The 24,007-nt window shown below is 36.5% G+C and overlaps 1 protein-coding gene across 8 annotated transcripts in view; it reads left to right on the top strand.

The window, feature by feature from the left end:
- POC1B (POC1 centriolar protein B) overlaps positions 1 to 24,007 on the top strand; it is a 92,132-nt gene that overhangs the window by 43,347 nt on the left and 24,778 nt on the right. For 4 of the 8 annotated variants that reach the window (XM_023631609.2, XM_070253956.1, XM_070253952.1 and 1 more), the window contains 5 exons: positions 6 to 121; positions 1,009 to 1,142; positions 3,358 to 3,426; positions 4,160 to 4,312; positions 11,601 to 11,681. In XM_023631609.2, the coding sequence (XP_023487377.1) occupies positions 6 to 121; positions 1,009 to 1,142; positions 3,358 to 3,426; positions 4,160 to 4,312; positions 11,601 to 11,681 (553 nt within the window). Of the gene's footprint in view, positions 1 to 5; positions 122 to 1,008; positions 1,143 to 3,357; positions 3,427 to 4,159; positions 4,313 to 11,600; positions 11,682 to 12,168; positions 13,984 to 24,007 lie in introns of those variants that run through there. The other 4 variants (XM_023631610.2, XM_070253957.1, XM_070253955.1 and 1 more) reach the window with 2 other exon arrangements.

Raw genomic sequence — 24,007 nt, 5'->3', positions numbered from 1 at the left:
CTTAGGTTTGCAAATTTTGTGGATTTTAACCCTAATGGTACGTGCATAGCTTCAGCAGGTTCTGATCATACTGTGAAAATCTGGGATATAAGAGTGAACAAATTACTCCAACATTATCGAGGTAACAATTTCCATAACAAAAACATTCAGTTGTTGAGTGGACTTCTCTGAGAAAGTCTTAAACTAAGACTATCCTTCTCAGTGTTTGGCCCTCTTAATGAGCATCATGGACTGCCTTTGAACTGACTAGAGAACAGTTAGCCCCTGTCAACAGCATGGACTGAGAAGCTGGGGTAGATGCCAGAGTGGAGAGGGAGGCAGAGGGACCTTAAAAGTGATGCCAGGGCTGTAAAAAGAGAAGTTACTGTGAGATTTTTAGACTCTGGTTGTCTGCATTATATGAGAAGTCAGGGATAGAAATGGCCTCAGGAGTTATGTGAGCACAAATAGGTGTTATAAGTGCTAGAAAACAACATTCTGCTGTGTCTGTGTATTGACTGTAAAAGAGAAAGGAATTAATTTCTTGATATATATTGGATTTATATTAAATCCACATTTTCCTTTCTTAATAAGTGTAATAACATGTGGCAGATCCTGTGCTAAATCCTCACAAAAGCCCTAAGAGGTATTATTATCACCCCCATTTTAAAGATAAGGAAATCAAGGCTTAAGGAGCATAAGTAACTTTCTAAAATAGTCGATAGCGCTGACTTGGATCTTTCTGTTTACAAAGTACATCGAAGAACAAACTTTTGATCACTGTCTTATACTGCCTCCTGTTGGAGGCTGGTGTCCAGAAATGACTTCTCAAATGAGCTGTCAAGACATGCCTTTCTTCAAATATATCTCCCCACTCTTCACCCCTTAGTCCCAAGCCACTAATTGGTTACTATGAATTCAGTTTAATGCTATCCTTGTTTTCAACTAATATTGCTAATAGGGCAAAGGGACATCTTTAGAATTAAGAATTGTTCTCTGAACGTTTTGCTTTTATTTTTTACAAATCAGTTCACAGCAGTGGAGTTAATTGTGTCTCATTCCACCCCTCGGGTAACTATCTCATCACTGCTTCTTCAGACGGTACACTTAAGATTCTGGATCTCTTGGAAGGAAGGCTCATATATACACTTCAAGGACATACGGTATTAACACTAAGATTTTTGCTTCTTAAATAATATATATTTTAAAGTTTTGATCCATTTTAATATATGTCTTCATTATTTTTCCAAGTGTAGCATTCATTGCTGCTATCACAAAAAATTTTTGCTTCCAAGGCTATGTTTGAATCCTCTGGAAGCAAATATTTTAGAAATATTATTTATTGTAGTTCTTGTCGAAATCAATGTGTATCTTGGAGTGGCCATTAAACTGGTTCTCCACTGCTGTCTTCAGCAGTTTGTAATACAGGTTGAACTGGTTAAAGGGTGGTAGATAAATTTTTTCCCTCCTTCTGATCTTTCCCCTCGTGTGGAGGCTGTCCCACTAGCTCTGAGTCTCCTGGCCTCTCACACCCCCTCACTCACTCCTTTCACCAATCTGATTGGTGAGTTTAGAAGGAGAAATTTGACAAGTAGAGCTCAGCGCCTGCTACTTTTGGGAGCGAGCCCGTCCTCGCTGTTTTCCTCTGACGTCTGTTGTGGAGAGGCCTGCTCTTGTTCAGTCTTGCTTGTGGCCAGGTACTTCAATCTGACTCATCTGGGATTCAGTTCTAGAAAGCCCATTTGCCCACAGATCAAGCCACATTCTCTCTTTTCAAACCTTTATCAGTAAGAAAGATGATATTTTGACTCTCTCATGCCTTATTCCTTAGCCTTATTTCTCAATTGGCTTAGATCCCAGTGGGGAAGAGGCATACTATTTATTGAGCCTGTGCAGTCTCACACTCGTGTGTGTGCACACACACACAGGCATATAATGCACTAAAGAAAAACTTGTGTGTGTATAAACTATTCTTTCTTTCTGGGTAAATATTCAAACTTCTCTAAATTTTTTAGACTGTAACCTCTTTTTTTTTTTAAGATGTACTAGGTACTTCCTTTTAACCAAGTATAAGCTGTTTATGTCCAGAAATAGAATGGGCTTTGTGGTCCATCCTGCCTCGCTTCCTGCTTTGCTTTATGATTTGTTCTGCAGCTGTGTTAGAGTGAAGCAGAAATAGACACTAACCAGCTCAGATATATGCGTATCCATGGATTTAGGCTGAACCAATAAAAGTGGCCAAGGATTAAAATATCCATGGAAAAAGTACAGAATAATAGAGAGAAAGATGAACACAGTATTTTAGGAGAAAAACACTATACATGAAGATGGAATTTTTCATAGTCTGGAGGTGAAGGTATTTATTAGGCTATAATAACCTAGGTCTGTGGTATGGTCTACTTGAAAAATTTAAGATGTTTTCCCCCCAAATTTTCTTGTACAGATTAAAGACATATGAAAAAATCCCAGAATATACTAATATTTCCGAGATGAGAAATAATTACTCTTATCTTGACTGAAAAATTGACCTAGAAGCTATGCATCTTGTAACTGTGCCAAGTGGAATCTTGTCCAACTCCACAGTCATTGCTCAATTTCACGTTCTCCTTACCTTTCACCCAGATAATTGCAGTGACTTTGTAACTGGCTTCCAACCATTCATTCTTACTCCAATTCATCATTCTCGCTCCAATTCATCATTCTTGCAGTTGTGGTCTCACTTTTTATCAATCACAGCTCTCCTTCTATCTCTGTCCTGCTCTGAAAACTTTTAGTGGCTCACTGTTGCCCACATGAAGGGAGCACTCAGAGACGCCTGCTGTGTCAGGAAATGGCCTTTGTTCATATAGCCGCATTCCCATCACCTATAGAGTTATCTCTCAGCTTCTGCTAGTGATTTGTTGAATAGAGAGTTCAAAGCCAGTAAGTCTTAATAGAAATCTTATCAACTTAGACAGATACAAGCTTTTCTTTGAAGGAAAAAAAGTGTATTTCCTTATTCTTATTAGTATTGCTTTTTATTTAGTATCAAATATATCATTTATATACTTATTTAATATCATTATCATTAATATATATCATTTATCATTATATCTTTAGCAGCATTAATGATTTATATCGTTATGTCATTGATAAAAATATATATTTTTAAATTTATATCATTTAGTATTGTTTATATGTGTTTTAATATAGTTGGATTGGTTCTTTGATTATCTTTACTCTGCCTGCATTAGTTGAACAGCAACTGGATATGTTCTATCAGACTTATTTCATAAATAGTCTATGTAAATTAAGGTGAAAAGTTAATACTCACAGTCTTCTTGGCCATGAGAAAACATCACCAAGTGCTCTTTTCTTTTATCTCCCTTTATTTCTTAGGGACCTGTCTTTACTGTTTCATTTTCAAAAGGTGGAGAGCTGTTTGCATCAGGAGGTACAGACGCACAGGTTTGTCGGTCTCCAGCTCCCTCTTTGATTTGGTCGGGGTAAGGGACTCCAAGACCTCAGCTAAGAGTTTCACAACCAGCTAGTTTGTATATGTTAAGATGATTATCAGTGAGTTTCTATTTTAATTTAATACCAGGAAGTCTGCTATCTTGTATGTGAAATAGTGCCAGTCCTAATAGTTTTTGAAACTCAAAGAGTGGTTATTTTCTTTGGCTTATCTCTACACTTAATTATACATATAACTGACACTTACTGAATGCCCAATATCAGTCTGGTGCTTTCACTTGAATTATTGCCCAATCTTTTATCTGGATATCTTGTTTTTCAAATGTAAAGTTTCTTGAGTATGGTAAATATAAATTATTTTATGTAGCAAATCTGCATTTATTTGAAATGACCAAAAGTCATTCATAGGTAGATTTATTGAATAAGGTGGACTATCAAGCCAAAAACCTGGTGTTGGGCTTTGAAAAAAAGAAAGAGGATTTTAAGGTAATAAGTTATTTTCTTAGTACAAATTTTAAACTGAATATGAAAGTAATTCAAAATGCTAAATCTCTCCCTCAAATCTTTAAAAAAAATATTGAGAAGTAGTAATGTTGTTGAAATATATACTGTCTAGTCTTCCTGACTATTTGGAGGGACAATTCTGTCTATTTGTGTTTTTTTAAAAAAATGGTTCTATTGCTTGTACATACAAGCCAATAACTGCCAAGATGATTAATTTTTATAGGTCTTATTATGGAGGACTAACTTTGATGAAATGAATTGTAAAGACATTATTAAAAGAAATCTCAAAAGATTACATTTTGATTCACCACCGCATCTTCTTGATATCTACCCAAGAACACCGCATCTTCACGAGGGGAAAATCGAGACTGTTGAAGTGAGTGCTTCTTTTTTTTCATTTGTCCTACTATTTCTAAGTGTACATTTTAGGGCTATTGATCAACTAGATGCTTGAAATGATACTTAACTATGTAAAACCTAGTCCTGCCTTAAAACAGCAGCACTTTTAGAAACAATTATTTTCACTGATAAAATAAACCTATAAATATAATAGTGTATAATAGTGCTAAAGCCTCTCATATTTGCTTCTTGAAGACTTAGAAATACAACTATAAAACTGTTAGTAATAGGAAATGAGGACTCAAATCTAAGGCCTCTGGTGACTGAAGTCTGAACCAGCTTCATCTTCTAGACGTGTTTAGGATGCTCATGTGATGGCTGTCATGAGAACAGAGCTGAAGAGCAAGAAGTTTCTTAACAGTTATTGAAATAGGTATCTTGAAACCGTTTTATAGCAAAAAAAAGTCTTATGAAGAATAAAAAGAAGAGATTTAATTATTAAAGCTAACAACTGAGACTATCGTACTGTTTGCTTACATATATTTTCAAATATATCTAGTTAGCTGTAGATTTTTGTTGACCTAATTCCTTAGGTCCTATAGATTTAAATGTTCCACTCTCTTCAAAGGAAAAAAGTCATCTTTGCTGGATGCTTAGCTGGTGTTACTGTATTTCTTTCCATTTTTCATGATTCTCCTTAAGCACTTTTCTAGTCTAAGAGTTGATATCAGAAATCAACTATTACCGGTCTGTGTGAATTTTTTTTTTTCTCATTGACAGAACCTTTCTTTGCTATTAGAGTAGATATTTTGCATTCTTAAGACTCATTCCTGAGTGGCGATTCAGTTGCCTCATGCAGTCTTCGTGCTGTGGGTCCCTGCCGCCCTTTGTGGTCTCTGTGTCTCCTACCCCAAGCAGTTCCTTAGTTCTGGTTTCTTAGTCATGGTCTTTTCTGTTATCTCAGGTATTTCTTTTAGTCTCAGGTCGTGTGTATGTGTATGTGTGTGAGTTTAAGTTTTTTTAAACTTTCAAGTTTTGGGGGCTTTCTTGATTTTATTTAATCTGGCATATTTTGGCATTTCTGTCCTAATATTTCCTTTATTTTCACTTCTTTGCTATAACTTTTGTCCTTTCCAACTTCTGACCATCTTTCTGTTTCTTTCTAAATAGTGTATTTACTATTGTGCTTTACTACTTTTTTATGCTACTTTTTGTATCATCATTTTTTTCTTTTATTTCTCTGAAAGAAAGAATGTAATATAATTTGTTTGTGGCTTATCACATTCTTGTTTCATTTCTATAATTAAAGATGTATTTGTTGATCCCCGTGATCACATATGTTCTCATAAAATATATGTGAAATATATTTTAATTAATTTGTGTTTCCTTTTGTTGTTTGCCCCAAGCTGGTTTTATTGACTCCTGGTATTTTTTATTCTAGCATTTCTGTGGCCTTGGCTGGACTTGATCAGCAGCACTGTTGCTGCTGCCCTGTCGTCCACTCAGCCACCTCTCCAGAGTGGTAGGTGGCAGAGCTGCAGGCTTAGCCCAGGTCTCCTTGCTCCTAATTCAGTGATATTTCCATGATACCACACTACCTCAGCGTTGGAGACTCGAGCCGTTTTCCCTGTGACTTACTGTCAGTTCATGCCCATTTAAGAGTGCTAGACTTTCTTTGAAATGTCAACAAGTTGTCTAAGTAGCTCTGTTCTGACAGTGCAGCCGAAAAGCAGTGAAAGCAGTAAGGTTGCTTTGAATGCTAGGTCAGGATGACCCAGGCCATGCAAACCCATTCTCAGCCGTATTTTTCGCGTATACACGTAAAAAGTCTATTAAACACTGACTTTTCATCTTGGAATTAGAGTTCAGTTATACCGTACAGAATGTTGAGCTCTGTGACTGAATTGTGTTTGTGGCCTTAAGAAAGTCAGCCTCTGTGTACCCAGTTTAAATTATCTGTAAGCACTCATGGTTGCTTAAATTAAGTACACAGTATCACTTATATTTGTAATACATCTTCAGATCCTGTGATATAAAATGCTGGAGAAGTGACAAGATACTGCATATGAATAACCAACTGTTCCTTTTTTTCCCTAAAAATTTCTTATAATAAAGCAAGGGTGTAAAGTTTTCTGGACAGAGGACATCTTTACTATTACAAGTAAATAATCGATATTTAACAATTATAATTGATATTTAATTGTTTTCTAAAGACTTCAAATTAATGTCTATGGATCACTTTTAAAGCCAAAAGAATATCACCTAGATGTTGCATTTTATATGAATCAGAATGCAAGTTGTGCTGTGTTTATTTATTAGTAGTAAATTTTACTTTGAAACTAAATTTGGTGGATTAAATTTTTTTCAAAGCTTTAGGAAAGGTCAGCTTCCGTATGTTACTTTGGAAGCATTTTATAACTAGAAAAAGTTTATTGAGGTCAGAATTCATGATTAAAAGGAAAAAAAGTTTTATTGAAAGATGTGAAATAAATGGCATCTGAGTGATCTAATTAATTTCTCTAACTTTCTCTTTTTGCAATAACCATGAGTGTTTCATTTCTGAGTTAGAAGCAACACAGCATTCCTGTGATTTGTATTTTATTGTGTTTTCTTTGTGTCTCATTTGAATTGCATAATCTCAGTCTCACTCTCCTGGGTGAAATTGATCTTTTGCAAAAGGCGCCCATTTGCCAGCCTTAAGTGCTCTACTTGTTTGAAGGTGGGGAGTCCTGTGGCGTCTTAGACCTTGGGTCCAAGCTGACTAAATATATAAATTACCAATTCCTACGTGGATAGAGAGAGTGATAGCCAGGTTGCTTTTAGAGTAAATGAGAGGGAAGTCACATGAGGGAAGGCATGAATCATAAAATTCTTACCCTAGTGTGTCTTCCTATTGATCTAGCTGCAGATCCTTTGTGGCACTCCTGGCCTAGGCACTCCGTCTTAATTACAAACACGAGAACAACTTCTTTCTTTTATTGGTGAGAAAGGAGCCCAACTTTTAAACAAGGTATCTTAACCCTGCCCACACTGTGCTCTGGCACACTACTAGGTCACGCTGACTTTATCTTCTTCAGATTGTCGTGAAGCAAATTGCACAGTCCTGCCCCCAGACAAAACCAAGCATTCCTACTTGAAGGGGGAGCTGAATGTATGTGCGTGACACTTTTCTCCAGAGCGGTCCCCTACTCTTTTGCATGTTTTAACAGGAAGACAATAGAAGGGATGGTGACAGATCTTGGTGAGAGAAAGCATCAAAATAATTATTCTAGGAGAACCACAGAATATTGTAGGAAGGGATTATGGTTAGTTAGTTAAAAAATAATTTATTAATATTTGTTCCAATGGCTTTTAATTTTATAATGGCCATTTGAAATTACCTTAATCTATAAATTGCATAGGAAATTCTGTATGATATTTAGCAGGAAGGAAAACTTCCTTTAGTTTAACCAAATATTTCTATAATAATATTTTGTGATAGGCTGGCCACGATTTATTGTTAAAAACTGCAAGTGATGAATTTAAGTGTTTGAGTCTGAAATTGGGTTTTTATCTCAATCTTCTATTAAGGTTGAAAATTTTACAATTTATGATTAAAAAATGAACACTTCTCTACCAATTTTGTATCTTAGTTCTAGCTGTGGTATATGTCTATGTTGTTTTGGGCCTCAATAAATGTTCTTGAGAGATGATTATTAATACTATTATTATATGATGATAATAGGAGTAATCATAATAATATTTAATGCATCCAACATTATTTTAATTGCCTTACATAAATCGTCATTAAATCTTCCTTAAAACCCTATGAAGTAAGTACCATTTTTATCCCCTGAGAAACTGAGGCACACGTAACTTAAAGCTAGTAATTAGTAGCCCTGTAATTTCAGCCCAGGCACCCTGGTTCCGTTCTGTGCTTTTAACCATTTTGATGTAATGTTTCAATATAATCAAAATTAGATTTCATCCTGTTAACAGATAATAAGTATCTGTGTGCTGGACATTGTACTAGCTGTACAGTGTTCAACAGCAAACAAGGTGGGCATGTTCCTTGCTCTTCAGATTTGTTAGTAGCAGTGTTTGTGCTCATGGCGTCCTCAGTGTGGTGGACACACAGAACCTCAGAGTGGGATGGTACCCTTGACGTCATGTAGACCAATCTCTCCCTCATGCATCAGTCCCTCAATTATAAGCCCTTGTTCAGTGATGGAGAACTCGGCCTCTCATAAGGCAGCTCATTCCATTTCAAAGCATGTGTGAGGGGTCCTTCCCTTTCATGAAGATCGGGCGCTGGAAGATGCTGGTCAGATTCCTGGAGGTTGGCTAGCAAGGAACTTAACTATGTCACCTTCAGCACATTTTCTTTATGGAGAAGACTATGAACTTTTACTTAGAATTTCCTGTTCCATTTAGTGTATGTGGCGGCAACTTGTGCCACATGGCAGTAAAATACTGTTAGTTCCATCAGGAGTTTCCTAACTTGCAGAAGCTCAAGAATTTCTCTATGAGAGATCCTATTTCCATGTGATTTAGATTTTTTGAGCAGCTCCTATTTCAGACGGTAAAATCAGGTTGTGTTTTCCATAGGTAAACAATTTTATAATACGCTAGGTGGCAGTAGATAAAAGAGAATAAAATGTCTGCAAGCTGTCTCTGGACAGCGAGCCTAAGATTAAAAGAAAGAGAGTCATCCTCAGGGTTCTTCTCTTTGCCTCAACTCTGGACTCAGAGCTGGTAGGAGGAGGCTTTGTTTTCTGCTCTGTGGAACAGCCGGAAAGGGAGAAAGGTGCTGGCAGGCTGAGGAATCACCCCTCATTCTCACCCTGAGCAGTTGTAATTGCTTCTTTACTGAATAGGGGATTACCGGGCATGTACACCTTCGCCTCTAGCGCAATGTTCTGTAATTATAAAAGCTTCTTAATATTTCCAAAGTACATGTATACCGAGCAAACAGGATAAGCGCTTTTAAAATCATTCCACCCCTCCTATCACAGTCCGCAATAGCGTCCTCACTGTTAGCCCGACTGTGTTCTTAACACTTTACACATCTCTGTCAGATTAATCTTTCTAAAGCACATTTTGGCCTCCAGTTTTTCTCTGCCTTCCCAAATTCCTTCACCCTCCGCAGTTTCACCTTTGGCAACCTCTCTTATTACTACCCTGTGCGAGAGTATCGCGTCAGCACTCTCTCTCTGTTCAGGAATGCTCTTCACTCATCTCTGTCTGTGCTGTTCTGAGGCTGTCTGTGAGGAGCCGTCTGGAGCCCTGTGTCCCCGAGGAAGCCGTGCTCGCCAGGCGCTCGGGCCGCAGTTCCTCGGAGGTTCTTCAGCGCGCTTACTGTTGGGACCATCCATTTTTCCAAGTTCTGCTCTCTTTGCCGCCCTTTGCTTACTTCTTTGTATTCATAACGTTTAATAAGTATTTCGTCCTGTAGTTTCTTTTTGTTTTTTGGTCTTCTCGAACTCCGAAATAGCTGCCCTCAGAAGCAGTCGCCACTCAGTTATTCCCTTGCTTCTCTTTTTAACTTTACTACATGTGTTCGAATCTATAATTAGATATTTCATTTTGGGTGGTTTTAAACTTGATACAAATTGATCATACTGAATATATTTTTCTGTAACTCGCTTTTTTAATGTTAAAATCCTGAGATTCATATGTGGGGATTCTGAGTTCATACGTTGAGACGTTGTCCATTCATTTTCACTGCCTTATAGGGTTCCAGTGAATTTACCACAGTGTGATTCCAATTTATGTATCTAGTCCACTGTTGACAAACATGTGGGGATTTCTGGTTGTGAGTTTTGTTTTGTTTTGCCACCACAAACAATGCTGCTATAAACAATGTCGGCATCATTGTTTGCTAGATTTACAATCCTAATGGGTGTTAAGTGGTATTTTGCCTTAATCATATCTTTTCTAATTACTAATGTTTCTGAAAATCTCTTCATATTTTAGTTAACTGTTAGGTTTTCTCTTCTATAATTTTTTCTTGGGATTGCTGTCCTTTTCATATTTATTTATAGGTTTTTCATGTATATTTTAGGTATTTTTCCTTCTTCAGTTTTAGACATCCTGTCTCTTCCTGTTCAATTATCTGATTGTTAACTTTGTGGTATCCATTATTAAACAAAAATCCTTAATTTTGGTATAATCAAATGGATCAATTTTTTTTCCTTATGATTTCGCTTTTGTGGCTTTTGTTTAAGATGTCATTCCTGACCATGGGTTACAAAGACATTCTTATACATTTACTAATATTAGCTTTATAGGATTGTTTTTTTGCTGAGGAAAATTAGCCCTAAGCTAACATCTGTGCCAATCTTCCTCTATTTTTTATATGTGGGTCACTGCTGTAGCATGGCTGACAAGTGGTATAGGTCTACACCCAAGATCCAGAGCACACCCAACTTAACCACTAGGCCACAGCACTGGCCCCTTAACTTACTTTCTAGTTTTAACATAACATTTAGGTTCCTAATGTATCTGCTGTCCACCTTTGTTATGTAGTATTACCCAGGGATCCATACAGTGAGCCAGTTTCCTCAACTGTATCATCCTTCCTTTACTGATTTGGGGCACCAGTTTTCTTTTATATTTATTTTCTATATATACAGTGCTCTGCTTCTGGGCTCTTTATGTTAGAACTTTCTATTTATTTAAGCCTTCTTTAGTGTCTTTACATGAGTTTTATTATTTTTTCCCCATAAAGGTCTTACACATATTTGTATTTTTATTCTGATGCATTTGATAATTTTTGTGGTATTGTAAATGATTTTTTTAATTTACATTTTCTAACTGTGCTGAAGTTCAGAAATGCAGTTGATTTTGTATATCGATATTGGATCTAGTAAATTCTCTTAGTAGTTCTAATTAGTTAGCAGTAGATTCTCTTGGGGTTTCTCCAAGGTGATTATATTATATATGAGTGACAATTATTTCTTCTGTTCCAATTCTTACATCTTAACACCTTTTATTTCCCTTTCTTGTCATAATGAACTGGCTAGGATTTTTTTTCTGCGTCTTTTGAGGTGGGTCATTTTATTTTATTTTTAAAATCCCTTTATAGGTGAATTACACTAATTTTCTATGTAAAATCAGCTTTTTGTTCCTGGGATAAATTTAACTTGGTCATGATCTTTTCTTATACATTGGTAGGTTTGATAGGCTAATATTTTGTTTAAAATTTTTGCATACATGTTAATGAAAATATCAATATATTTTAATTTTAGAATATGTTAGGAAATACCCTCTAGGTTGTTACAAATGACATCCGGTTTCTTACGGTATAAAAATCTAATGTTAACATTTTTTATGTATATACGCAGATTAATCCAAAACTTGAAGTGATCGACTTGCAGACCTCTACTCCCCCTGTTGTAGACATCCTTTCTTTTGATTCTACCACAGTAAGTTTTCTTTGACATTTAAGATGTATTTAATTATTTGGCACAATCCGTTTTCCTCAGAAAGTTTGTGAGAGAGGACATAAAAAGTGGGCTAAGTAGCATAACATTTTAGCATAGAAAAAACTTTGTACAAAAAGTCGTATTTACACTGTGTCTAAATAGCCACAAGGGGGAGCAGCACCAATCTCCAGAAAAGCCTTTAATTGGAGAACGTGGAGCTCAGTCTAAGCCATGCTCACTGTCTCATCTCCTGTCAAGGTGCCACCCAGGTGACGTTCCACTTGCTGTCACAGAAGAGATTTTCTTCTGTGTTAACTGCCTTTCAGAGGCGCTAAGCTTACTTCCAGTCTTCTCTTTAGAGGCTGTGAGAAAAGCAGTCATGTCCCTTTGTTCATCCCTCCTGATGGATTATGCAGAAATTAAGAAATATTTCTAATACTTGCAATTTTGTTTATAAAAATTACATACATATAATTTATTTACTCAGAGTATCCAAAGTCTTCAAAGATTGAGAGTTTCAGCCTTTCAATTTGAGTCTTTTCAAGGCAGATCATTGCTGCCGTCAGTTCTACTAGCCGCAAGAACGAACAGGAGGAATGAGATGGTCTTTGGCAGCACAACTGTGATGGTGTCGGTATAGTTAAAAATTTGGGGTAAATTATTAATGCACGACCAAAAAAGAAAACAAACAAGAACCTCGACCTTATGACGTTACAAACTCTCCAATGGATCTCAAGGATTATATTTATTATAGAAGAGTTCTGCAGAGGAACTGGTCCTTCTGGAGTCTATCCTGCACCTGAAAGAACTCTAATTATTAAAGAGTCCTTTCAGTGTTAATCCCATGGCAGAGAAGACACCCAGATCACTCATGAGAGGTTCCAGTGACCAGAAATCACTGTGGGCGAACTAAGGAGCTGACTGTTGAAGGGAAGGCCCGGAATCTCTGGTGACAGCCAGGACCTCAAGCAGTCTGTGGTCTTACCTTTTACAGTGTTCACGTTTATAAAACAATCCTACTAGCATTTCTGCATTAATAGCTTACTTATGCAATTAAAAATTAACTAGACATCTAATTCTTCTCTCAGTGCTTGGATATGGTGGGTGCTCAATATGTTTGTGTTCAGTGAGTTACTCAAAAGGCATGCTATTGAAATTTACAAATTCTGGTGAGTTGGGTTTTTGCCCCTGTAGTGAAAGGAGCCAAAGTTAGGTGGTCTTTGGGATATGCTGCCTTTTTGTGAGGTAGTCAGTAGACTAAAATTGGGTATTCTTGGCCTGGAAGATATCACAGATCATCAAAAATCTTTAGTCCACACTTTGAGATTCACTCATCCTGCCAGAACCCTTCAAGCTTTGCAAAGCCTCCTGACCTAAGGAATCCAGATGTTCTGACAGTGTGCTATGGAGCTGGGCCTAACTGCCGCTTAGCGAGTGAGAGCAGCATGTCTGTCCCTGATGGTCATCCAGAAGTGCCAAAGTCAACTAGTTTAGTTATAGGACCCTAACTCAGGAGTATAGTGTATATAGGACATCGAGAGGACGCTTCTGTATAATAAACACATGACATGTTTGCAGTTGTGCTATGAAACAGAATAAGAAAACTAAAGAGTACAACTATCGACATAAGAGATAATATTAGGTTGAATTTTATGAAAGTGCCATTTTGTAGGCAAAAATGATCTAATATCAGTTATTTCCCATGGTTCAACCCCACATATTAAAGCATTAAGAGGAATCTACTGTTACTTTGAGTTGTGTGCTTGATACTACATAAAAATAAAACAAAGAGGAAAACAAAAACTTGTTTGCTCTGAATTGGTTTGGGATTAGGCTAATGAAGTCCCATCTAGGTAGGTTCTTTTACAATCTGGAAGATAACTGCTTGCCTTGAGGCAAGGTATAAAGACTCCTAATCTTATTTATTTCCCAAGGCATTCTCTGAAGCATAGATGCTCATAAAGCATGCAGATTTTTGTAAAGAATATCTCTAAAATGCTTTCCTTTAAGTTTTCAATGTGTATATCTCTCTTAGCTCATTGATAGATAATTGGTTAGAAAATGAAAGTGAAATCACTTTAACTTGTCTACCTTCCCAGTAATCTACTGGTAAGTAATTCTTAATCTGTAGTCCCCTCTGTACATTGCTTCTGCCAACAAATCAGACACAATTGTAAAGGAGATTTGTTTCCACTCTGGCATGAAGCGCAAATAAATATTTATGGTGTGAACTTTGCATATGATTATAATTTTAAAAACCCAGAGAAATATTGGAAGCCAATAAAAGCAGTGTTTAAAGGTAGTTTTGGTATTTGTTATTGTGGTTACTGTTTGTTTTGGAGATTTGTTTGCTTGGTTTTTGTAGACTGGAAGAAAGTTTCCTTAGAAATTCATTTTATCAAGATGAGATGTAAGATTACTCTTTCATCCTTAATTTGCCAAAGTTCTTAGTAGGATCAAAGCAGATTTGTTATGGTATAAGAAATAGTTGGCTTCTTTTCCTGCTTTGACTTGATTTATTATATTCAGGATGATTTATAGATCTAAGTGTACTGATATCTACGCTCTGATGCCTTCTTACTACGGAGAAGAAATTATGACATACAGTGTAATGGTCAGTATCTTTGTGGCTTGCACTTAATGTCTCTAAGACAGGCAAGAAATTTGATATAATATTTTGGGATCAAAATAAGCTGTTACAAATCTGCATTTTTAAAGCTTTGTTGTGAAAAATGTTTCTGTAAAGGCACATACTGGCTGTCATAGAGACATAGTTTAGAACTGTTGGTCTCAAATTCCTAAATCTTTACTCTGATTACTTTATCACCTATTATATACTGATTTTCTAGAGATTATTTAGTTCAAGATTCCGTTGAGTCTTTTAATGTTTTTGTTTATTCAGTTACAACTAGACTAGGGCTTTGTCATCAAAATTGTATGAGGGCATTTAGCATTAGCATTGACATGTGATGTGGCTACGTGGAATGTTCTAGACCCTCTCACATCCTCTCCTCCCACTCCAAAAAGAGGCAAGCAAGATAGGAATTTCTTCTGTTTCCTAATATAAAGTTGGGTTTTTTTAAAATAGTGACAATAAACAAAATTTATTTAAAATAGTCTAGGATCATTAAAATATTTTGTTATTTTTAGGTAAACTATATTCCTAAGTTTTGACATATTAATTTTATTATAATTTGTCCTATAAATGAACAAAATGAAATAATCTTGTAGTGTTCTTCTCGTTGATTGTCAAAAGACTGGACTCTTTACTGGACAAGAACAACTGAAACAGTGTTCTTGTCTTCATTCTGGCAACTGTGTAGAACATGAATATAATGTGTATGTCTTTCTTTAGAACTAAGGACAGTATTTTAGGTCAAATTAATTCTTTACGATAAACTGAGAATTTGCAATTACATTATAGAAAAATAATCAAGGGTCTGCAGTCTTTTGTTGCTCCATCAAATGTTTAAAGTTGTGCTGCATGAAGGCATTACATGAGCTGCTGAAGAGGATGTCAGACTGGCTTCCTGACCTCGAGAAACTTACAACCTAGCGAGATACAAATAACAATATAAGAAAGAAATGACAGTTTCAATATACTAGATGCCAGGTATACATGATTTTTAAATTGGTGTTAGTGGGTTTAGTATTTGGAACAGATCATTAATGGGGTAGTGGAAACTAGAGACTTCTCTAGAAGAAAACTTTGACCAGTTCTTGACCTAACCAGAGGTGGGTAGGATTTTGATAGGACATTCCAGGTGGGGAAAGATAGGTATAAGTAGATGCCTCAAAAGTAATTGAAGAGATGTACCATGGTAATAAAAGTGTCAGTCTAGTTTGGGGTCTTTCAGCTGTCTAACTCTATGGATAGAGATGTGGTCGAATGCCAGGAGTACACCCACTGACACACATCTGTGTCTCTCACTCAGTATGTATCCTATGCCATTCACTGTTCTTGACTTTAGAAAAAATGAGCAAAACAATACCTGCCATGGAGAAGCCTACGTTCTACATTCTAGTAGGGGAGACAAGCAATTCACAGATAAAACAAATAGACTGTAGAGCATAGTGGACTGAAAAAAATGCAAAGGTGAAAAAAGCAGTGAAGGCAGATGGGAAGAGAGATGCATTTTAGGTTGTATGTCGAGGACATGAGTCACAGGAAAGGTAACTTTGAGTAAAGAATTGAAGGAATGAAGGGAACAGGTATGCGAATATCTGGGAAGGGCACTCCAGGCACTAGGAGCAGTGCCTGAAGGCCAGAAGGAAGGAGAAGGAGGGTTTCCTTCAGAGGAGGGACATGATCTGACTTAAGTTTTAACAGGTTCTCTGGCTACTGTGTTGAGAATCAGCCAGCGGTGTTGGTGGAGGGGAGCAAGAAGACTGGTTAGGAAGCTAATCCAACAGGAGGCAATAGTCGCTTGATCCAGGGTGGTAGCAGAGGAGGTAGTGATAAGTGATCGGATTTTGGATATATTTTGAAGGCAGAGCCAAGAGGATTTCCTGACAGATTGAATGTCGGCTGTGGGGTTCCCTGTCTCTTTTGCCCAGGTACAGTAAGGTGTACCCCTGAGTCATCTCAGGGTAGCTGAGATCATCTCCTGGCTCTGCATCATTTTGCCAGAGGGGTTGCTAAGAGAAAAAAGAACCGATCCTCTTTTCTAGGATCAGGAAAGGGATCAGTTGAATCAATGCAAGAGATGCTCTCCTGTTTCTGTGACTTTGGGAAGCTCAGTGGTAAAACACACTCTTCCTTTCTAGATGTCATTTAGATTTGCAATTTTCAGGAAAGTGCATTGTTTTTCTTTTTGGAAAGATTTTCTCATCAGCCTATTTTTAGGAAGAAAAAGATTACACACTTTCATGAAGATTGTCATATGGATATGCTGTCTGAAAAATATTAACGTATTGACAAAATATATGGACATACAAAGAGTAAACTTGCAGATACAGAGAGAATATTTCCATGGATGTTGTGGCAACAGTTCATCCTGGTTACTAGACAACATTGCGTAACTGCTTCAGAGTTATTCCAGTTCCTAACTGCTTATGTAAGCAAAGATTTGGAAAGACTTACTTGAAAGAACACAGTGTATGCAAACCTAAATGTCTCAAAACTAAAATTTATGACTTTGGAGTATAAAATGGTAATATGCACTTTATAGTCCTCAGATTCCTCCTTTACTTTTCCAGGAAAATCAGTAAAAATCGTGTTGCACAAACCTCCTGCTTTCTCTACTTTTCTATATGCTAACATTCCTGGATTTACATATAAACAGCTTCTAAATTTGGAGATAGCTGAAGTCCTTAATTTTAAGCTTTTAACTTTGCAACACTTTATAAGGTGGGGCTTGATTTGTAAGTTTAGTGCCTGTGATTCCTGAAACTAGATATGTTTGTGACTTTGTTGCTGCTTACTAAGCTTTAGGAAGCAGACATTTTTATGGTACCTGAGGGCATTGGTTCTGGGGCCTGCGGTGTCTTTCTCCTGCCCCTACTCACAGAGTTTGAGAGGAAATGAGCATAGGCATGTGTAGAATCTGTCTCTGGACTCACTAGCTGGTGCCCTCCGCAATTTATCCTCATTTTATTAAAAGACTTTTAGTTTTAATTTTGAATGATTGTGAATATGTCAAGTGGGATACAGTAATTGTTTTAATCCAGCAACTCAAAAAGTTAAGTGTAACTCTAAGATACTTAGTAGGAGTAAAAGGGGAAATTCTTATCAGGGCCGAGAAATAATTTAAATGCGTTGCCCTTTGAAATTGTAAGAAATGTAGTAATTAAATTGTTGAAGGCATTTAAAAAATAAGACACACATGGTAGTCAACAGAAGTAAATGAGGAAAAATACACCATTTTCATAGCTCTCTTAGCACTTAGAAATAGGAAACACAACATTTCTATTTTTTTCAGGTACAAGTTATTTTAGAGATAGGAAAGAAAATATGAGAGATGAGAAGAGACTATTTCCAAATTAGTTGTATGTTTGCTTTTGAAGTACATCATGACCCATGTGTTATAAAAACTACTAACAGTTGTGAACGTGATAGCTAACCTTTAAAAAAAATGTGTTTTGGGGTTGTAAAAACAAAATGAAATGCCCAACTAAAACTTTTTGGTCTGTTAAAGGAACATCGCTTTTTTTTTTTTTTTTTTAGAAGACAGAGGTCTAGAAATCTGTAAAATTTACTAAGATGGTACCACTATAAAAAGAGATTGATAGTGTAGGTCAGAGTCTTTCTTTTTTTTCCTCCAAATAAAATACGTTTTTTAATAAAAATCATAATAATCACTAAGTCCCAAGGGTTTGATTTAGCTGCACTGAAAATTTACTAGTTTGAACTTCATTCCCTTTAAGTTTCAAGGTCACAGGGAAAGAAAGCTTACGTTAACAAATGTTTCCTTTTAACAAAAATTTTATTCTAATTAAGTTTTTTAAAATAGCCCTAGTTAGATAAAACTTTATGTAGTGAAACTGGTCTTTATCCCTGTTGGCAAAAGTGATTTAGGACTTGAACTTTTCTATATGAAATGTAAAAAAACAAAAGAAAGAAAGAAAAAAGAGACTCTACAAAAGGATTTTATAAAACCCACTATTTGGGAGCCCAGCCAAGTAAATACTTTTTAGAATTTCCTTTAGAAAATGTGCACATTTCTGGGAATTGGAGGTGTTGGAGTTCCAGGTATTATTTCTGCCCTCCAACTTGCTGAGATGCTGTCTCTCTAAACTGTGACTCCTCACTGTGCGGTGACACGGACAGTCCCAGGCCTGGGAATCCAAGCCGCATCCTCAGTTCCCACAGCTGAGACGGAGGCATGCTGAAAATGCCCGACAGCTCTCAGCCCACACATCCAGTAACAACTGGTTCCTTCCTCTTCCTGTGGAAGAGCAACATCCTCTGAGATGAGAAGAAGTGCACCCTGAGGAATGCAAGAACAGCAGTGAGCTTTGCACACAGGAAATTACTACAGTAGCACTCTGAGAAGTGCTTGTCTCCTGGACTGTCAGCCCCTAAGGAGCTTCCTGCTGACCTACAGCACGGTTTACTAAGGAGCGAAATGCCATTTGTGGGTCTGTGGGAGTTTCACGGAAAATAGTGAACTTGGCTTTCAGCTGCTCTGTACATCTATACCCATCTGGTTTTGAGTTATTTGGTGCTGCTTACACAGTGAAGCTAGTTGGCTTTGCTCCTTTCTTTATTTAGCCACTTGACAGCTAATTATTTGGTAGAAGCAGTCAGCAAGTCTGCTAATGTGATTTTTTCAGTCAGTTCTTTGTGCTTTATGAAGTCCGAGTATGTAAAATATGTGAGGGCTTCAGAGAGATTAAAAGCCTCCTAATCCAAGTGGACTGGCTGCGAAGGCCCAGGGCTGGTCCTGGCTGAGTTCTTTCGGGGTCTTTCAGTTTCCTTCCTTTTACTTTCTGAGATAGGCATCAGCAGAAGAGATCGTGCTGTGTGCAGTCATACATCCTCAAACATGCATAAAACTTTGTTGCTTAAACCAACCAACCAACCCCTATCACTGAAATTTCAAATTGACTCGAATTGATTTTTACAACTGGATGATGTTCTAGTATAATTTGACCTTCTATTTTTTTCTCTTTTTAAATTTCTACAGTGTTGTCTTTCTCCTTTGCCTGAGATAGTGATGGCAATGCAAAGCCCAGCTTTTATGTCATATGTATTTTTAAAATTGCTTGCCAAATCACTACAGAATTTTGGTAGGTTTCAATGTTTATTGTGGCAGAATTCTTTTACTTGTCATGTATTTGTCTGGATTACTTTTCCGAAGGACATAAGAGTTTCTTGTTGTTTTAAGTTGAGAGGGGGTTGGAGAAGGAATGCCAGGCATTTCCTCTTCCTTTTCAGAATGTCTTTTTAATGAACATTCCTCTTCCCTCCTGTGAACAAACTGTCTCAACCCAGGAGAGGCTGTGTCTAGTTTCTAATAATCCACCCTCTTTCCTTTGTACCTGCAGCCCTGGAGAGGTAGTTGCTTCGTCTGTGTATTATTTCTTCTCACCTCTGTGCTCACTTTTAGCCGTTACAGACTTCCAAACCTGTTCACCCAGTTCCCTGTGTTGAATTCTCTCTGTTAAAATAACTGTTGTGGTTTCTATTTTCCTGCTGGATCCTGAGTGATCATCCTAAGGATCCTAAATCATCCTAAAGAAATAATACATACAGGCATACTTTGGAGATATTGTGGGTTTGATTCCAAACCACTGCAATAAAGCAAATATCACAATAAAGTGAGTCACGCTAATTTTTTGGCTTTCTGGTGCATATAAAAGTTATGTTTACACTATACTGTAGTCTATTAAGTGTGCAATGACATTATGTCTAATAAAAACAATGTACATACATTGTTAACTTAAAATTAATTAATTTAAAAACACTTTATTGCTAAAAAATGCTAACCATCATCTGAGCTATCAGCAAATCATAATCTTTTTGCTGGTGGAGGGTCTTGTAAAAAAACAGACTATCTGCAAAGTGCAATAAAGCAAAGCACAATGAAATGAGCTATGCCTGTACTCTCAATGACTTCAAGGATTTTTATTTGATTATTATTTATAATGACAAAAAAATGGACACAGGGGCCAGTCTGGTGGCTTAGTGGTTAGATTCATGTGCTCCGCTTTGGTGGCCTGGTGTTCATGGGTTCAGATCCCAAGTGCAGACCTACACACCACTCATCAAGCCATGTTCTGGTGATATCCCACATACAAAATAGAGGAATATTGGCAACAGATGTTAGCTCATGGCCAATCTTCCTCACCAAAAAGACAGAAAGAAAGAAAAAAAGGACACAAACCAAATGTCCTTTAAGAAAGTATTAGTTAAATAAAAGTTTAGTGTATCAATAGATGGAATATTATATAGCCATACCATGTTTAACAACTAAATGCAGTGTGATTCTGGATTTGATCCTGGATCACTGGAAAAACTGTTATATAGAACAATATGAAGATAATTGGCAAAAGTTGAATGTGGGCTGAATATTAGATAATAGAATCAATGCCAGATTTCCTGATTTTCATAATCAAACTGTGGTTATGTATGAGTATGGTCTTATCTTTAGGAAATATCCACTATGGTAATTAAGGTAAAAGGGCATAGTGGCTAGAACTTCTCCCAAAAGATTCAGAAAAAAAATTACCAGATAGATAATGATATAGCAGATGTGGCAAAATGTCAACAATTGGGCAAATCTGGATGAAAGGTATATGAGAGTCCTTTTTATTATTCTTGCAACTTCTTTGTAAGTTTGAAGTTATTTTAGAGTAAAAGTTAAAAATCATATATATAGGGAAGTATGATTTTTGTTTTTTTAAAAATGCTTTTAAATATGATTTTTGTTTTTTAACTTTTTATTAATGCTCTTCATCAAGTGAAGAAAGTATTTAACAAGCAATATCATTCTGATTTTGTCAAGGGAAAGAAATGTGTTTATCCATTCAACAACATTCTTTCTGAGTGTCTTGTGTATATCATATACTAACCTGGGCCTTGGAATTTGCCCAAGGTCATGCAGCCAGTAAGGAACAAAGCAGGCTTTTGAACTCTGTCTAGAGTGTGCTTTTAACCACTTTGGAGTGTGAATGTATATGTTTCTAAAGCAGTAACTTTCCTGATTATACAAAGAATGAATAATAGTCAAAAAAAAATGAGAAAACACACATACACCCTCACACAAAATACAAGAAACAAAATATTACCTGGAAACAACCATTGTTAACCCTTGAAGTGTAGTCTCCCAGGAATAGGCTGTGGTTATTGGAACCTAGGAGTTTGGAGAAGAGGCTCTGCCCTCCAGCCTCAGGAGTTTAGAAGGGTGGATTTGGAACCAAGAAACATTTTCTATAGAAGAAATTACTGAATTAAAGGATAGGAACTTTTTTTTTTTAAGTAGAAAAATGATGTAATTTTATTTTTGCCTTGGCTGGGAAAGATTTACCCTGAGTGAACATCTGTTGCCAATCTTCCTTGTTTTTTTCTCCCCAAAGCCCCAGTACATAGTTGTATAGTCTACTTTTAAGTCTTTCTAGTTCTTCTATGTGAGCCACTGCCACAGCATGGCTACTGACAGACCAGTGGTGTGGTTCCACGCCCAGGAACTGAACCCAGGCCGCCAAAGCGGAGTGCGCTGAACTTTAACCACTAGGCCATCAGGGCTGGCTCAAGGATAGAAACTTTTAAAAAGACCTTTATAAGGCAAATTCACTTTAGAACATGTATATAAACTTGGATTCCCACTAGTAATATATGGAAGTGCCTATTTCCTACACTTTAAAATGTATATATTAGGTGTTATATTTGTTTAATTGTTATTTAATTTTTTAAAAGCCTTTAAAATGTAATATGCAAGAAATGTTAATTTCTATTTTTTTAGCAACTTGGGAAATTTTTTTAAATATTTATTTTAACAAATAAAAATTGAATATGTTTAAGGTATACAACATGATGTTTTGATATATGTTTACATTGTGAAGTGAGTACCACAATAAAAGTAATTAACATATCCATCACCTCTCATAGTTACCTTTTTTGTGTACTAAGAACAGTGACTTGTGAGTTTTGACTTATTTTCATGATTTCTGTTCATCTGTATTTCTGAGAATTGCCTATTTGTATTCTTTACTCATTTTTCTATTGCTTTGTTCATTTTAAAATTGATCTATGTCCTTTTAATTAACAAGATTGACCCCCTTTACCATATGCTACAAATATGTTGTCTTTGTTTGTCATTTCCCTTTGAATTTTATTTCTGATTGTTGATAGGTTTAGTTGCATTAATTTCTTGAAAAGTATTATTATTTTAATTTTATGATTTCTTTGGCGTCTGTGCAAAGGAAAGTCGCTCCCTACTCCCCAAATATATCACCAGCTACTCTTCTTAAAGTTTTATTTTTGACAATTACATCTTAAATTCTAGATGAATTAATTTTAGTTATGAGGTTCAGATTTATAGTTAAAGTGTCCTCAATTTGTATTCTTTCTTTCCTCATTAATTTGAATTACCTCCTTAAAATACTAAATTCTTATATACTTATGTTTGTTTGGAGACTTTATCTTCTGTCTTATCGATCTGCTTGTTCTTGATCCTTTATCATACCTTTTTAATTACTGCAGCTTTAAAATATACCACACAGTTTTTTCCTTCAAAAGTTTCTTGGCTATTCTTGCCTATTATTTGTTCATATGAACTTCAGAATTATTTTGTCAGTTTTCCAAAAACACCCCATTGGAATGTTGACAGGCATTGCATTAGATTTATAAAATAACGATGAGAATTGCCAACGTTGCCATCTTGTGTTTGCTCATCTAGGAATGTGGTATTACAGACAAGTATTTTAAAATTTCACTGAATCCACTTTAGGAGCATTCTCGTTACATGCCTGTGGTTTCCATAAAAATAGTCACCATTTTTCTTGTACTACTAAGCATTTTACCTTCTTATTAAGGATGCTCATACTAAGGATCCTCAATACTAAGGATCCACAAATTAGCTTAAAGAGGTAAGGTAATTTGCCCAAAGTCACACCAATCAGGGAGTGATGGAAGCAAGCTGGGGCCAAGATTGGACTAAGGTCAGAGCCCAAAATACAAACCCTATACCATGTGCTCCCCAAATAGTTGAGATGCCCAGACCACATGCCTTGTCATTCTGAATCCTGGTTTTAACTTGCTTGTTATCAACATGACTTAACCTAAGTAAATATTTCTTCACCATAGTATAATATAGTAGCCAAGCAGGCCTGATCAGTATCTCTGTTTGAAAAATAAGGACAGGTATTGAGGTCTTCCGGTCTCAGAACTTATGGGGAAATAGGCCCTAGAATCCATGCTTGTAAGTAATTGGTTGTGGAGGCTACTGTGGGATTTTATACATTGCCTGTTCTCACTTGCTGAGGACTTAAATCCTTGGCATGTACCAGACTTTCGTGAGCACAGATCCTTAACTTAGTATTAGAATCCTCGTCAAAAAGAATTATGTTTAAGATACACTTGTCTCTTACTGATTATCCAGAAGGTGTGCCATATGGTGTGCTCGTCATAGGTTATTCAAGCCTCGTTGTGTGGATATAGCTTCCTGATATGAATAGTTATTTGATCTGTCGTGTCTTTAAGTCTATTTCATCACGATATAGTGACTTTACCTCCTGGGCAGGGCTGTGTTGTTACTTTTGTTTTACTGCTCCCCTCAGGCCCCCAACCTCACCCTGTCACCAATTTTCGTTTTTGTTTGTTTTTTAAGAATGGATATTCTTTGTGGTGAGAATCGTGTGTGCATAAGCTTTGGTGGTGTTAT

Source organism: Equus caballus, chromosome 28 (assembly GCF_041296265.1).
Source record: "Equus caballus isolate H_3958 breed thoroughbred chromosome 28, TB-T2T, whole genome shotgun sequence".
Classification (NCBI taxonomy): Eukaryota; Metazoa; Chordata; class Mammalia; order Perissodactyla; family Equidae; genus Equus; species Equus caballus.
The sequence above is the reverse complement of the archived record's forward strand: the minus strand, read 5'-3'. Positions and strand labels throughout refer to the sequence as shown.